Genomic DNA, 16,532 nt, shown 5'->3' with positions numbered 1-16,532 from the left:
ATGAACTCCAACAAAGTGAAGATACTGTCCTGGAACGTCAATGGCCTCGGCTCCAGCATAAAGCGAAGACTGGTACTCCAGTACCTAAACCGACACTCGCCAGACATTGCCCTCTTAAATGAAACACATCTGACAGGCACCAACACCATCTTTTTCAAAAGATCCAACTACTCGAAGGTCTACCATGCCGGATTCACGAAAGGGGCGAGGGGCACAATGATACTCGTCCACAAGAGAGTTCCTCTCCATGTTAGGAAGATCAGGACGGACCCCCGGGGCCGCTATGTGCTGTTGCTGGCGGACATCTGGGGTGAGAGATGGGGCCTGGCAGCGCTCTATGCCCCCCCCACACTGACGAAGGAACTGCTCGCTGAATTACAGAACTTACTCCTGGAGGAGGAGGCGGATGTGTGGGTGCTCGGAGGGGACTTTAACGAGGTAATGGACATCACAATCGACAGAACCTATAGGAGAGCTAGAACACGTCCCACCTCTACGCCACTCACCACGTTTGCGGAAACCTCAGGAATGGTGGACACCTGGCGCACACTCCATGGCGACGAGGCAGGGTTCTCCGTCTATTCTGGGGTCCACAAATCATTCTCCAGGATCGACTACGCCTTCATCCCTCGCAATATAACCCACAGGCTCCTCGATGCTGTATTCCTCGCAAGAGGGATTTCGGACCACTCCCCGCTTCTCTTGACCCTCAAGAACTCTTCCTGCCGCTCAGACCGTAACTGGCGCCTAAATACATACCATCTCCGTCTTCCCGAGATTGCAGAAGAGCTAGAGAAGACGACAGCGGAATATTTCGAACACAATGTGGGCTCGGTGGACTGCCCGATCTCGATCTGGGAGGCATACAAAACTGTCCTACGAGGGGAGGCTATCTCCAAGGTCTCCGCCTACCAACAACGCCAAGTCCAGAAGGTCAGGGATGCAGAGACACGCGTCCTGGAGTGTGAGCGACAAACCCTCATACAGAACACCCAAGAAGCAAAGGAGGCGATGCTCACGGCGCAGGACGCCCTCAGTAACCTGTCCCTAGACAATGCACGAAATGCTCACCAGTTAGTCCGAAGCCAAATATATGAAAGGGGCGACAAAGCTAACAAAACACTGGCCTGGTTGGAGAGACGCGTGCAGAGCAGGGGACACGTTAGGGCAATCAGATCTCCGGATGGGACACTATTGACGGAAGATTCAGATATCGTCGAGGCATTCGCCACCTACTACAAAAATCTTTACACCCCGCCCACGGGGAACCCATCAGTCGAACCCTCCCGATACCTCGACCACATCGAAATCCCGACACTCCTGCAGCACCAATCAGACCTCCTGAATGCGGATATTACTGACACTGAGGTGCAGGATGCACTGGCACAACTCCAGCCCGGGAAAACTCCGGGCCCCAATGGGTTCCCAACAGAAACGTGGAAGTGCCTTGGTAGCATGCTTCCCACCCACATGCACCGCATGTTTCTACGCAGCAGGGAACTAGGAGCACTTCCCCCAGACCTCAGGAAGGCATGCATAGTGGTCATACATAAGCCGGGGAAACCCCCGGAGGAATGTGCCTCCTATCGCCCGATATCCCTGATTAATGGCGAAGCGAAGGTCCTCGCCAAAACACTCGCCAACAGACTACTGCAAGTGATTGAGACCCTAATCCACCCGGACCAATGCGGTTTTATGCCCAATAAGTCGACTCGAATGAACTTGCGCAGGGTCCAATTGGCGCTATCCAGGGCAAAGGAGATACCAGCTCCACTCGCCCTCCTGGCGGTGGACTTCGAAAAGGCGTTTGACTCAGTGGGGTGGGATGCCTTGTGGGAGATCATGGCCAGGATGAACTTGGGGCAGACATTTATATCGTGGGTAAAACTGTTATATGCATCCCCGGAGGCCACGGTGAGGGTGAACGGCATGTCCTCCAAACCATTCCCCCTGGGTCGGGGCACGAGGCAGGGGTGCCCGCTGTCTCCACTCCTCTTCCTCCTGGCCATCGAGCCACTAGCGATTGAGCTTAGAGCTAACACCAACTGGAATGGTTTCGTCTGGCCGGGGGGGGGGGGGGAAGACCGCCTTTCGCTGTATGCGGACGACCTGCTCATATACCTTAGTAACCCAAGTGTCTCGTGCCCGGTGGTCTCCCGCATACTCGGGGAATATCAGTCCTTTGCAGGCCTAAAGGTTAATGAGGCCAAAACCATTTTCTTCCCGATTCAGGGGGGTGAGCCTGCGATCCCGGAGACCTGCCCATATCACGTTTCTATCAGGGAATTCAAATACCTGGGTATACGGCTTGACCAGACGCTCGATGGGTTCCCCCGACTTAATATACAACCAGTAATAGAGCGGTTCATCAGAGACATCCCCCACTGGCAATCTCTCCCCCTGTCTCTAATGGGCCGGGCCGCACTATTCAAAATGATGACCCTTCCCAGACTGCTGTATGTCCTCCAGAACGCCCCGTTCCCCATCCCCCGGGAAACCTTCGCACTCATCGACAAGAATCTGCGCACATTGCTTTGGGGAGGGAAACAATCCAGGATAGCCCTTGACACGCTCCAGAGATCGGTGTGGGAGGGAGGCATCGGGTTACCTTGCATACGCACCTATTACTTGGCCACACAAATAGGAGTAGTGAATGACTGGATACATGCAGACCCCCCACAGCCACACAACCGTATAGAGCTGGAGACCATGTCCCCACTAACACCGCTCCAAATCCTCTACGCCACCCGCGACCAACTCCCGGCGCTGCCCAAAATGTCCCATCATATCCGGAGAGCTTGGCGGGCCGCTCACAAGCTAATCGGCTGGGAAGGCCAGCCAACACTGTCGCAACCCATATGGCACAATGCGCTCCTCCCGGAACTGGTAAAAATGGGCCCCTTCGGTCACTGGCTGACCAAAGGAATACACACATTAGCACAAATTATACAAGAGGGCCGCCTCTTGAGCTTTGAGACCATGCGCGAACGATTCAACCTGGCTCCCATGGATCGGTTTCGGCATGCGCAATTGTCCCATGCAATCCGCGCCCAATTCCCCGACACGACGGTCCTACCCCCTTGCTCCCCCATCGAGACCAATATTCTCCCGCAGTACATCTCTTCTAGGGTCACTTGCAGCCTCTATCAGGCCCTTAGCTCATTCGGGACTCCACAACTCGACGGACTAAGGGCAAAGTGGGAAAGGGACCTGGGCCCCCTGGAACCTGAAGACTGGGTAGAAGCATTAATGTCCCCCAGAGAAATTGGGATAGAATCCAAGCTTAGGCTCATACAGTTGAGGATCCTACATCGATCATATCACTCGCGCACTGCAATGGCCAGATGGGGTGGAATAGAAGACGAGACATGTGTCCGATGCAAAACTGAACCCGCCACCTTCTACCACATGATATGGGACTGTCAGGTGATACAGGCCTTCTGGGTGGAATGCGTTAATACAATCTCAGCCGCTCTGGGGACACCAATTCCCAGGGACCCCAAGATGGTACTATTGGGCATTGGAGGGGAAGTAGACCTGTCCAAACATGGAAAAATGTTCTTGGCAACGGCGCTGGGGGCGAGCAAAAGGCTTATAGCGGCCAATTGGGGGTCGGACGAACCATTGAGCCTGAATCGATGGAGTAACGAGCTGGACCGAAGTGCTACCTTAGAGCGCCGAATCTATAATGCAAGGGGCTGCCCCCGTAAATTCGAGAAAATATGGGGCAAATGGCTAGATGCTCAATAAGCTCTGTGGGTGGGGGTGCACCGGTAGTGATGCTTGCCTTGTTTGCCTGCCTGGTCCTATTGTTGTCTTGTTGTCTTCTGGTCCTCGGCCCTACGGGCCCCGTTGATATGGACGATTGCCTTCAACAAGTATACTGCTGAGATTGCCTTCCACATGTATACTGCTGATTCATGTCTTATTCTTATATGTCTCTTATGTTTTGTTGTTTAAATTCAATAAACAGAGTTATTAAAAAAAAAAAAAAATAGAAGCAACTGGGCCAACGAAAATGAGAAACAAGTAAAACAAATTTATCTCAGGTCGTCTCCTAAGAAAGCAAAAAAAAACAGTTTATTTCAGTCTCTTGTAATGCTCACAGCGCTTCCCGGGCCACACTGTGTCCAAGGGCATGATGTTCTGTAGCTCCCTGGTCGCTCCTTGGTGAATCTCTGGTTGCTTCAGTATGAAACGGGAGAACTTCTCTCCATCCTGCAGGCCCCAATGCCCATCTGTTCAACACAGTCGCATAAAACCTTGCTAAATTGTTCTACAGCTTCCAGCATGCAAGGGCCTCCTCAGAACTCCCACTGGCTAGAGCACGGACCCTTGTCCCCAAGTGAACCTGCTCTAGAGCCTGCTCTGCTTCCTCCCTCCTCCAAATCTACACCTGCACTTCCTTGAAGTCTCGCAACATGCTTGTACCACCACTTGTCCTAGGTTCACCCCTTTTAGGCATGAGGTTCACCTCTCTTTCTCCTACTGCTTCTCTGGTTTCTGGCTTGATCCCCTTTCCCACCTTCACTCCTGGTCCCCTGCCTCAGATGTTCTTCTGTTCTTCCACCCCTCCTCCTCTTCAATCAGTCCCACCTCCTCAATGTTCTACCTTTCCTCCCACCTCCACTGCCCAAAACTCTTTCACCTCTATTGATTTAGTAGAACACCTCCTTTGCCCTCTGTCTCCCCAAAAGTCACCTCCTCTGTGACAAGGGGGAGGAATACAGGGCCAGTTCGATCCCAGAGGGGGACAATGGCGGTTGGGAGGGCCCCACTTGCTGTCCCCTTCGTATGTGCCACTTTGTTTATGTGCAGTACTCATTTTCGTTATTCCATGCCTGAAGCGCCAAATGCTGGTCAAGGTTTTTTTTTTCCTACAGCATTTCTGGAAGACAGAGACCTGCCAGCGAGAAAATTAGTAGCGCTCTACGCAAAGGCATGTTTACACCCAGCCAGAGAAGACGAGTCATCAGTGAAAGTACCAGCAGTCCGGCACAAAGTCTGAGTCCTGCGATAGCAGCATACCAAAACCGTTTCAGCAGAGCAAACCACTGAACCATGCGCCTCAGTAACAGCAAAGCTATGCACCACACACAGCCTCTGCCTGCCTAGGCAGTCCCCCTAGACAACCCTAGGGACATAAAAGAAAACCCCACCACAAGAAACCAGAACTTACCTTAGGGGCGACCAGGCAGACCCCTCTAATACTAACTGGGACATTACACAAGACTGAGCATCATTGTTCCGTGGCGGACTCAAACAGAAAGGAGGGGGGCTTAAGGGACTATATAAAGATTCTGTTGCATGCAACACTTCCCGGATGGGGAAGACAGTGCCAGATTGGCCAGGGAACCAACCAGAGAAAGGCAAGGAGGCATACAAGAATCCCCAGGAAGCAGCTGAGAGTTGCTGGATGAGGTCAGAGAAGGAGGTGGCAGACCAAGAGGCCAGCTTGTGGCAAGAGAGTAATAACTTCAAAGGGTGGGCATATGGCCTAGAAGGAGTGAAAGTCATAGGAGGGACAAAAGAAGACGTAGGAAGTAGAATGGTGTAGTTAAAGGGAGTGTCGTAGAGAGTAGAGGAAATTAGGGAGAGGAGTATGTGGGCGTGACAGAAAGGACACCAAATGGGGCATAGTGTCTGGAAGGCACAAACCAATACACCTTTTGAGATCACCAATTACTGATAGTGTAGGGAGGGTTTAGGTAGTCCCTGAGGGGGGTTAGACATAAAAGGCGGTGTGCCTTTAGGTCTTCACATCTAGTATAAGTTCGAACCTAGACAGCAAGGTTCAGTAAACAATATATACACTAACCTGGGAAGCATTCTAGAAAAGAGAGACGGAGGGACAGCCTTATAGAACCAAAAAAAAACAACCTTGAACCGTCTCAGAGACTGAGTATTTCTTGAGCCCTGTTTGACATTTCCTAGATCCAGCCTGCTCTCTGCTTCACTAGCCACTCTCTCCAACACAGCCCAAACAATCCACTCCTCTACTTTAAAAAGCCACACCACTGCCCCTCATACTTCTAGGCTCCCAGGTCCTGGACTGAACTCTGCTTAAGGAAATGCATGTGTGGGCGATTATGGCTGCTAGTCAAGGAATTGATACTTCTCAAATGGTATACCATTTCAGCTGTGTTTAATTCAGTTTAACAGATCTCCTGTGCTCCACAGAGCAAGCATCTAAAAGGGTCAGTTCACCAACTTACTTTTGAAGAATTTGTACATGCATAGATGTGTGCGAGTTCAAGGCTTTGCAAGCAGAGTGGCCCGTGCCTGACATTGCTGGAATTATGACAACGCTCATCGGTGTAGAGGGAAGCTCCACTGTTGAGCTAATGCTGCAGGTGAGAGATCAAATATCACAAACACTTTGGTAACTGCAGCTTCTGTGTTAAAGGATCTGTGGACCTGGTTTTTATTGAACCACTTTGCATAGGTTTTTGTAAAGGGGCAGAGCCCTGTGGGCTGAACATACTATAATCCCTTGTACCCTGGCTGTGGTGTAACGGGGGTAGTATGGGTCTTCTCCCTAACAGCCCCTTCCGAATTGCTTTTACTTGGAGGTTTTTGGCTGAACTGTCCCTTTGCCTACAGAGATTTTACAAAGTCAGGTGACACTTTCCTGGATTGGCGTTTAGCCTGCTTCCCTTTAGGCTTTGAGTAACGAGGTAAAGTTGTCTAATGTGTTCAAACTAGGAGCTGCTATAGATTACTAGATCTAAATCAGCTCAGGAGCAGCTTATTTAGATCTAAAAGGGGACTGATGCCCTTTGGCCTGAGAAGGCCAAAGGGCAGCAGTATAAATTGCTAATCCCATAGGAAGAGCACTTTTTGTGCGATATAAATCGCCCAAAAAGTGCTCTTCCTATGGGATTAGCAATTTAACCATAACTGCACAGCCACTACCAGACTGGGAAGGGGAGTGGATCAGGATACTGGGGGTTGCGAGAGGGTCTCCCACAGAACAAGGAGTGGGGGGGGGGGATGCTGGGGAGAAAGGGGGATTGCGTGGGTATCCCCATATTCGAGGCGAAGAGTAAGGGGGCATGCAGATTTTCTTTTTTTCTGCAACACCGTAACCGTGTTTGGGAAACTGTGCTTCAGGAAAAATGGCATGCAGGGAAACATCATAGACCACAGTGGTGTTCTGGGTATACGGTGGAGTTTTTATGCCACCGTCTCCCTGTGCCTCCCATCCTTCTTGGAGCAAATCCAAAATATATCAGGGTTCGCTCTCGTGCACCTGAATCCTTAGGATGCTTGCAGTGTTGTCTACACCATACACATGGCCCAGGAAATCAACCAATTCCAAATCTCAACTTCTTCATTCACATGCTTCCTTAGAATGCTGTTTTGGCTCTGGTTGAAGAATTCCACCAAGCCATTAATTTTTGAGGTGCAAAGGGTGTGTAGGTGCAAAAACGTTTTAGGAAGGGTCAGATTGTGTATGAGTGGTGTATGACTGATGCATCAATCTCTTCGGGATTTAAACTAAAAAGATCAAATAAACAGATCTACGTTGTAATTCGGTCCAAGGATACAGAGAATGTCTTTTTTTGACAATGTACCAATTCCTTTCCCTCTTGTACATTTTGGCTATACTATTTAACATTGTAAAAGATAAAAGTCCATGGGCCTCATTAAAGCTTTGGTGGAATCTGCCGAGATACCACCAAACTGACTTACCGTTGCGGCCACTTGGTCTGGCAGTATTACCGCCGGATTACAAGTGGCGGTGTTAGTACCATTGATGGATTTCAGCGGTATTACCACCTCTGGTAATACTGCTGAAATGGGTGCATTTTGGCAGCAAGGCAGTGGAATTACCTCCAGCATTTTGCTGGAAGTTTTTCCTCCACCTCACTGTCAAACTCGTAGTTGGGTGGTGAGGTAATGCAGCAGTAACGATATTACTGCTGTATTTTCACAGCGCCACCCAATTTATGAGGCCTTATGTGTTTCTTCGGAAATTAAGATTGATAAAGCCCATAAAAATTAGGTGCTATGCAATGTGTGCTCATTATACATCATATGTGCTACAGTAAGAAGTAATCCATAAATTCCTCCTGGATTGGTAGACTACTGCGGGCCAGTGTTTTGCTCCACTTTTCAATGAATCGATTTCGTCTAGATTGTCTCAGGGTCATTCCTTTTCAGTGCAGTTGACTACTGCAGGGATGATTGCAAGCACATTAGGACTAACTCTTTTCCTTTTCCTATACCTAGCTACATTTTCGACACATGACTGATCCCGACAGATTAATATCACATTCACACTGCTATACAAGACAGAAGAAAATTCATTAGCACCAATACTCCTTAAGCACCAAGTCTCCAAGGAGACTTCAAACAAAAATTCAACATAACCAGATGTGCAATGATGTTTTCGGTCTGCAGGGTGGACGTCTATTGATGAAAAAATATGCTGTGGTCGCACAACTCTTACCACCCACAGATGTTCATTTTACTTTACTACAGTCATGACTGAATCGCCATACCTATGTCAGAATTATTAAGCTATTCAGTCCCCTCTGATTTCAGAACTGGGGGCATAGAGAAAATGTATGTTAACATACAGATACTTATTTTCTTGCAAGGTCTTCTGAGTGAGTTGCCCAAACCTTGGCTGTCTACATATCAGAGCGTTCCCATCCACAATATTACACTTGTGTGGTCCGAATAGACCAATTCTTGCCCAATGAGGTCTTCCTAAACAACTTCTACTGTGTGCGGTACATCCTACAGGTTTAATGATCTTATAACACAAATACAAAACAAGTATAAAAGTATGGAAAACTATCATTATCCACCGAAAATTCAGCTTTTACAATTACTAACAGTTGGCAGATCTACAAGTGAAAACATGTGACCTTTCTTTCTAAAAGTGCCACACACCAGGTATCTATGTACACAACTAATGTTCCGTCGGCGTGTCAGAAGTTAACAAGAGACAACCATACCGTCAAAATGTACATCAGTGCGCAGCTTCATAGGGTTCACATAGTATTCGATGAACACATAGGCAGCAATGATGGCAACCAGGAGCGAGCCCAGGGCAGCAGAGAGAATACTGTTAAGGAAAAACCTGAAAATAGACAAAGAAAACTGAATATTAATTTCCCACTCTTTTTAGATGATCAGCTTTACTTGTACAATAAGAAAAGTGTCTGTGCTGCAAAATGCAGTATTCAGTCATCTGTTTAGATGTGGCTTCTGGGTGGTGCTTTACCCAAAATAATACCATATGTGATGTGGGTTTGTGATGCAGAAGGCATTGTCCAATTTGTCTTTTTCAGCGGAACATTTGTCAGTAGCCGAATGCGATCGATTGGATAGAATTTGAGAATTGCACATTACTGGGCAAGTGGTTTAGTCCCTGCTGGTGGAGCTAGTAGTGATAGCATGTTTCTTGTGTTGGGCAAATCAATGATCACAATTATACCAATGATGAGTTGGTAGTGCTGCAGTAGTAGTGTGTCACTAGATGGTTAAAATGAGTTTGTGAGTAGAGATAGGAGCATGAGTGGTGTACGGGTGCTTTTATTTTTAGTTGGATATTTTATTATGCATGTCCAAACAAGAAGGATCTTGTTTGTATGTTCTTTATTTATAAACATATAGTTATTTAAGTCAATGAACATCAATTACATTTAGGAAATACAGATTCAAAGTTTCTCCATCATAGGATACAATAAACACACCCACGTAGTCCTCTTAAGAAAAGAAGAAAAAAACAGGCTGGGGAAGAGGCTCTACACAAGGGCCAGAAGACTGCAGAGGAGACTGGATTGCTTTGGGAGGGGTTGGGGAGAAGTAACAAGGAGACAATCTACAGAACGGAACCCTATCTGCCAAGCAGTCACCCTCTACTGTGGTAATCTCAGTATTCACACATATAAGTCGATGTATGCGACCCAGATGATGATGTGGCTGTCTAGATCATCGTACTTGGGCGGGATGGCCAATGCATCCAACCACATCTCCACCGTTGGCCTATAAGCAGGTCTTCCAGCAACTCAATATCTCCATTTTGAAAGTATCAAATTCCTAAAGAGCCGAAGTGGGGAGGCCATCAATCTCTTCGGGCAGATGTGCAACAACCAGCTCCTGGCCTGATGGAAATGCACAGAGGAGCAAGAGGCTCATAAGCTCAATCCAAAGAGGACTGCTAGGGGGGTTAGACACTCAGGGGATATAACCAAAAGGCTAGCTAGCCCAGAGTCCTGGCAGTCCCGACATTAGCATAGCCCCTGATCTTATCCAGACCTAGCAACACCCGTGGCTCAATCACTTATGCACAAAATTAAAACAGCTTAGACATCTATCCCTCAGTGCCAGCAGCAATCAGAATCTTGCATTCCACAATGAGGCATTCTGGTGAGGCTTCCAATAATTCCTAAGGATAATGCTCTGCTTCATAATTTGCAACTGCATGTCCAACTCACCCCCATGTGCCACTACACACACCTTCTACCCCTTTGAGGTGGAGATGACATCACATTTTTTCCAAGACAATTCTCCAAATGTGTTCTATTAACTGTACAACTTACCCCCACAGCAGGTGACCGCATATGAATGGTGGCCTACAGTGTGTGGAAGACTGTCCATAATGCACCTGTGTTTTGCCTTACTGCTTGTGATCATGCTTTACATGTTACCACCTATGGCCATGCACCTTATTTTTCTTTTGGACATGTATTGGCCTTTTGGTACCACCCTCACAATCTTCTCCTCCTGCCCTATTCCAAGAATGGGAACACTAAGAGGTTAAAATCCTCTTTTTGCCCAAGTTGTGTGGCTACTGAAATTTGTGTTCATTTCCTGCAATGCCCTGACCATTTTATTTCAGTAAGTCGTATAAATGAAGAGGTGACTCTACTGTTTGTACCCCTTAGGGGCCCTTACAGCGCTTACGGTAGGAGCAATCACAAAGGTGCACCTTTGTCTCACTGGTCAATCAACTTTGACCAGACAATGTGCAGTGGTTCTGGTTTGTGACTATTACCTCCCGCCGTGGCTGTACCACGTGGCAATATTACCAACCAGGGAGATTTTCTCCGTGAAATAATCCTAAAATGATAGCTCTATTGTGTTTGAAATCCAATTATCTGGCAATTGTATTTGGATGCTCTCTGTGTGAATGGCAATTAGAAGTAATCAAAGAGTCATCCTAGAGTGCGCTCCGGCCATTAGCTCACAAAGGACTTGGCTGTGTGTCACTGTGTCTAAGGGATGGATGTCGGGGATTCTCCTGGAATCCATATCACTGAGTTTGCTCATGCAAATGCCCACAGAAATGTGCACCAACATTTATTTGTTGCTCACTAATAGTTTGAATGGCTCAAGAGTGTCTGAATGGAGGATGGGGGTGGGGGGTCACACCCACTCTGGTTTAGGGACAAAGTTGACACCATACATTAGCAGTTTGATAAATGCTTGAATTTGATCTAGAAGCACCATGAGTCAAAAAGGGCAGAATACGCACTCCAATTAGTAGCGATGGTTCAAGGGTTTTTATTTTAATACTTGTGAACCCTAAGGCCATCACTTTCTCTCTAATCTTGTTTGGCTCTTCACTCTAGCCCATACATGCTCCTGCCCCGGGTTAATAGATTTTCAATGTTAACACTTACTATTAGAAAAAATTATCTTAATGCCATCTGCCTTAACTCCCTCAGGTACATAACTATAGCCTATCCAATGGTTAGTTTTCTAATAGGATATGGGACGGTGCCTTGCAATTATCCTGTTGGATTCAGGCTGGTTCTAGCATGCCCATGCTCACCTCTTTCTACACCCCTTACTACTCATTCCTCCCTCCAAGCTTCTGTCCCTTTTATGTTCCTAAATCATGCCTCCACTCTTTGTCATTACTCCTCCTTCATTCCTCCCTCCCAATACTCGCTCAACAATACCACTCTATTCCCTCCACTAGCACTCTCTCCTCCTCCACACACCGCTCCCTCCTCCAGTGTGCAAAGCTGGTCTCTCTCAGCTCATATACTTGCATGGGGTCATTGACTTGCATTGGCAACCGCTCAACCAATCGGAATTAATTTATGTTCTAAAGGGAAGAACTTTTGTATTGCGTTTAAGGAGATTCAACCCTAAAGAGACCTGTGCATATTACCAAAGGTCCTATTGGGCTTTGCTGAAGAGGACACACACACACACACACTATTTGTACTGTGCAGTTATTTGCCTGAATGTTTGTCTAGATCTGAAAAATATCACTTATCAATCTTCAAACAATCAATATCTTTATTTTGGTGGAAACCGCCAAAAAGCTTGACCAAGTACCGAAATTAACATCATTCATCACTACATTTCAAGACAATATACATTTTTTAAAAGACCTCAGTAAGTTAAAATGAAGAATGTCAATAATCAGTATCTAAACAAAGTTGGACCTTTAAAAAAAAGATGTCCTATAATATACAGAAGAATACGCAAGTCAACAGACTGTAAACAAATCATTAGTACAGTAGTCAGTGCAAAGATCTATAGATGATATTGTCGTTTGTCCCTGAGATAAATATGTGCCAAAGACTGCCCATCATTTTCGCTGGTGCGTGTTGACGGACTCAAGAAAATAAAGCAGCATCTTTACTCTGAGATTGCGTTGAGTAGTTTAGATATCCTAGACCATGCCCTACTTAGATATGAGCCCAGGCCAAAAGCCACCCTCACCTCCAAGCGGTTCTATGTGAAATTTGCGCTTTTTGAAGTCAGCACATTAAAGACCAATTTATTTCGATTTTGTGCAGCCCTCAAAAAGCTGAAATAGCATGAATTGGAGAGAGTTCCCCCAACCCCCAATCCTGCCTTTCCTTCTCGTTTCCCCACACCCTCCCACTGCATTCTTTTGCCCCAAGCATACCCACTCAATCATCCACCACATTCACACAAACATGCAATCAGTTACATTTAACCCCTGCCCGCCCCCCTTCACAAACATTCCTTTTACACACACACACACACACACACACACACACACACACACACACACACTCACCTCGGACTCCCACGAATCCTCCTCTGTTTACCGTTGTACCCGTTAGCCCCTGTGCACCCTCTGAGCGGTCTACCAAATCAGTCTTTTTAAATTGATTATTAGTCATCGATATTTACCCCTCTACTTGAATAAAAAAGGCAAAAGCAGGTCTGAAGTGTCTAAAACCCCTATCCCGGAGCAGACTCAACAGCCAGTTCTTCCTAATATCTGCATATATGGCACAAAACAAAACGCAATGTACCAGATTTTGGTTGCACCACAGAGAACGATCAATGTCTCCACGCTTCCACCTGGAAGCGTGTACGGCTAATGACAGAGCATTCAAACTCACCCTAGTTAATAGAGTCTTGTTATGTTGATTTGTTACACATAAAAGATAATCTGGCAGTCCCACGTGGGTCCGAGTGGGAGGTACATTCTAACCTGTGTGCTGACTTTCATTTCGTCATCCCTTTTATCTATCAGGTGCTGCTCAATCCTTAACTTCAGGAACTTTTTAGGGATCCCAGCCAACAGCTTGTAATCGTGAAAGCAAGAACCCAAGCACAACTTGTGTAGGAAGGATTTAACATAGATAAGCCAATCAACCTTACTCCAGCTGCTTAGTGAAAGTACATTACAAATAAAGGCCTCAGTTAAGTTCTCTCCACAATCCATCCAGAGACTATGCCAAAATAAAATAGGCCTGGATTGAATCATATCCATTAAATACGTCGATCCAGTCTCCAGATGGGAAGTGTAGACGAAGGTGGACTAAGGGACAGAAGAACAAGTTACTTCTTACCTTGTAACGTTCTTTCGATGGGATGTTCCTCCGACGTATTCCTTATCTTAGATATCTCTTTCCAGCTTTGCTGGCCTCTGACATTTTTTTCTCTAGAGGGCGCTGCGCGTCGACGTCCACGTCATCCTGCCTATAATGGCCGCACGCAGCGTGCGTTGCTCAGTTCCGTTTTGTAGCCCACAATAATTCTTTCTGGACTAGACTAATCACCCTGAAGGAGCGTAAGCTGCAACAACAAGGGAAGTAGTACTGCGGGGATGGATGGGAGGGTCGATAAGGAATACGTCGGAGGAACATCCCATCGAAAGAACGTTACAAGGTAGATAGGCTCCCATAGCAGTATTCTGTTATTGGAGGTGGGAGTACTGACTTCATGCTTCCTCTTATTGATGAATAGAGTGCAATACTGCTCTTCCAAACCTAGTCTCTTGACTGGAGGAGGAATCCAAGTTGTAAAACCGTGTAAAGGTATGGACGGACGACCATGTGGCAGCCGCACATATGTCTCTAACCGGCACTCCTCTTTTGAGGGCCGATGAAGCTGCGATACCTCTGGTCGAATGAGCCCTAAGATTTTGAGGGGGCTCTTTTCCTGCCAGTTTATAACATTCCAAAATGGCTAGAATGATCCATCTGGTAATGGTCTGCTTAGTTATCGGTAACCCCAGCTTGTGACCTGCGTAGCCTACAAACAGCTGGTCTGCTTGTCTTATCCTAGCCAGTCTACTGATATAAAAACTTAAAGCCCTTCTTGGGTCTAGCCTGTGTAACCTCTCCTCCTCTTTCCCTGGATGAGGAGGAGGATAGAAAGATGGAAGGGTAATCTTCTAAGTGATATGAAATTCAGAAACCACCTTTGGGAGGAAATTAGGCTTCACTTGCAGAACAACTTTGTCTTTGTGAAAGATTGTATGAGGGGGTTTACAAGAAAGAGCTTGTAACTCGCTCACCCTTCTAGCAGATGTAAGTGCTACTAATAAAACAGTCTTAAGGGTAAGAAACCTTAACGAACAAGAGTGGAGTGGTTCGAAAGGTGTGCCCATTAGGAAAGTTAGTACTAAATTTAAATCCCATAGGGGAACCTGGAATGGTCTTGGGGGATAAACGTTAGTTAACCCCTTTAGAAACTGTATTACCAAGGGTAACTTGAAATAGGATGGTTCTTCCGCAGTGCACTTAAAGATGGATAGCGCTGCGAGATAGCCCTTGATGGTGCCAACTTGAAGGCCTGAATTCGCTAAATAAAGTAGGAAGGACAAAACCATTGGTGTACCACATGAAAAAGGGATCAATATTCTTTTCCCTACACCAGCTGCAAAATCTGTTCCAACGGCAGCGGTATAAAGATTTTGTTGCTGGTCTTCTTGCCGAAAGCAACACCTCCATAACGTCATCAGGGAGGTCCCAATCCTTGTACCTCAGCCTTTCAGAAGCCAAGCGTGAAGGTTGAGGGTTTTGATGTCTGGATGGAGAACCTGACCTCCCTTCTGTGAGAGCAGATTTTCTCTGAGTGGAAGTCGAATTGGAGGGCAGATGGACAAGTCTAGAAGGTCTGGGTACCACGTTCTCCTGGCCCAATCCGGGGCAATTATGATCTTGGTTTTCCGGAATCTTCTCAACCTCCTGATCATTTGAGGAATGACAGGGACCAGTGGAAACGCGTACAGGAGCGGAAACTCCCAGTCCACTATGAACGCGTCTCCCAGAGCTCCTCTCGGGGGAAATTCTCTTGAACAGAACAGATCACACTTCCTGTTGACACTGGTGGCGAACAGATCTATCTGAGGGGTTCCCCAAAGGGCGAAGATCTCTTGAAGGACTTCCTGAGCTAGTTCCCACTCGTGGGAGACTGTGCTCTGCCTGCTCAGAGCGTCCGCTGTCAAGTTCTTCTCTCCGGCTAGGTGAACTGCCTATAGAGAGATTCCTTCTTGTATTGCCCAAAACCAGAGCTGCATCGCCTTTCTGCACAGAGGTAGTGATCCTACGCCTCCTCTTTTGTTGAGGTAATGCATGGCCACTCTGTTGTCCGTCATTATCAGGACATTCTTTCCTTGTACAGATGGCAGAAAAGCCTTCAGCAATGTGTGTGGTGAACGCTCACAACCTTCCTTTGTTAGATAACTCTTATGGTTAAAACACTACTAATTTGGAATTTAAAGAAGGGTGCAAACCCGCTGGAAAAGGTGCCTCCGTGGAACGGCACACAACGAAAACAGGGGGTAAGGGCCAAGGCCGTTAAGCCAGCAGTGCGGGCTGCACTCCCAAACACCACTCGTGGTGTATAGATTCAATGTGGTTCAAAGCACAAAATAATTAACTTCTGTTAGTTTACTGCAAAAAATGATAGTTTAATACTTGATATTCGTCATCAATTTAAGTAATTGTACATCTTAGAAAAAGCAGATGTGCAGGGCGAGCTCAAACAATTGGCCAATGCATTTCGGAACACTGTTCCTTCGTCAGGGCCAGCTCATTCACAAACTAATCAGATTCGAGTGCTAAAAATTGAGCAAACAAATCTGTTGGATAACCCACAATATGTCAGCAACATTAATTAATTGAACATACAGTAATTATAAAGCAAATCCACAGGGATCATAACATAGCAAGAAAATAAAGTCATCAATGTATACATCATCATGATTTAGGAGTTTTTCAAGCATGCCGGGTGTGGATACATTATGCCCAAAGTGGCCATATGGATGCACATGTTCAATGACAATA

The 16,532-nt window shown here is 46.7% G+C and overlaps 1 protein-coding gene across 2 annotated transcripts in view; it reads right to left on the bottom strand.

Moving 5' to 3' along the window:
• LOC138447857 (palmitoyltransferase ZDHHC1-like) overlaps positions 1–16,532 on the bottom strand; it is a 1,205,337-nt gene that overhangs the window by 665,709 nt on the left and 523,096 nt on the right. For both annotated transcript variants that reach the window (XM_069604299.1, XM_069604307.1), the window contains one exon: positions 8,970–9,094. In XM_069604299.1, coding sequence (XP_069460400.1) covers positions 8,970–9,094 — 125 coding nt within the window. The remainder of the gene's footprint in view (positions 1–8,969; positions 9,095–16,532) is intronic.

This window comes from Ambystoma mexicanum, chromosome 1p (genome assembly GCF_040938575.1).
Source record: "Ambystoma mexicanum isolate Mex_15411 chromosome 1p, UKY_AmexF1_1, whole genome shotgun sequence".
NCBI classification, from domain to species: Eukaryota; Metazoa; Chordata; class Amphibia; order Caudata; family Ambystomatidae; genus Ambystoma; species Ambystoma mexicanum.
Note: the sequence above shows the minus strand (reverse complement) of the source record. Positions and strands in the feature narration are given on the sequence as shown.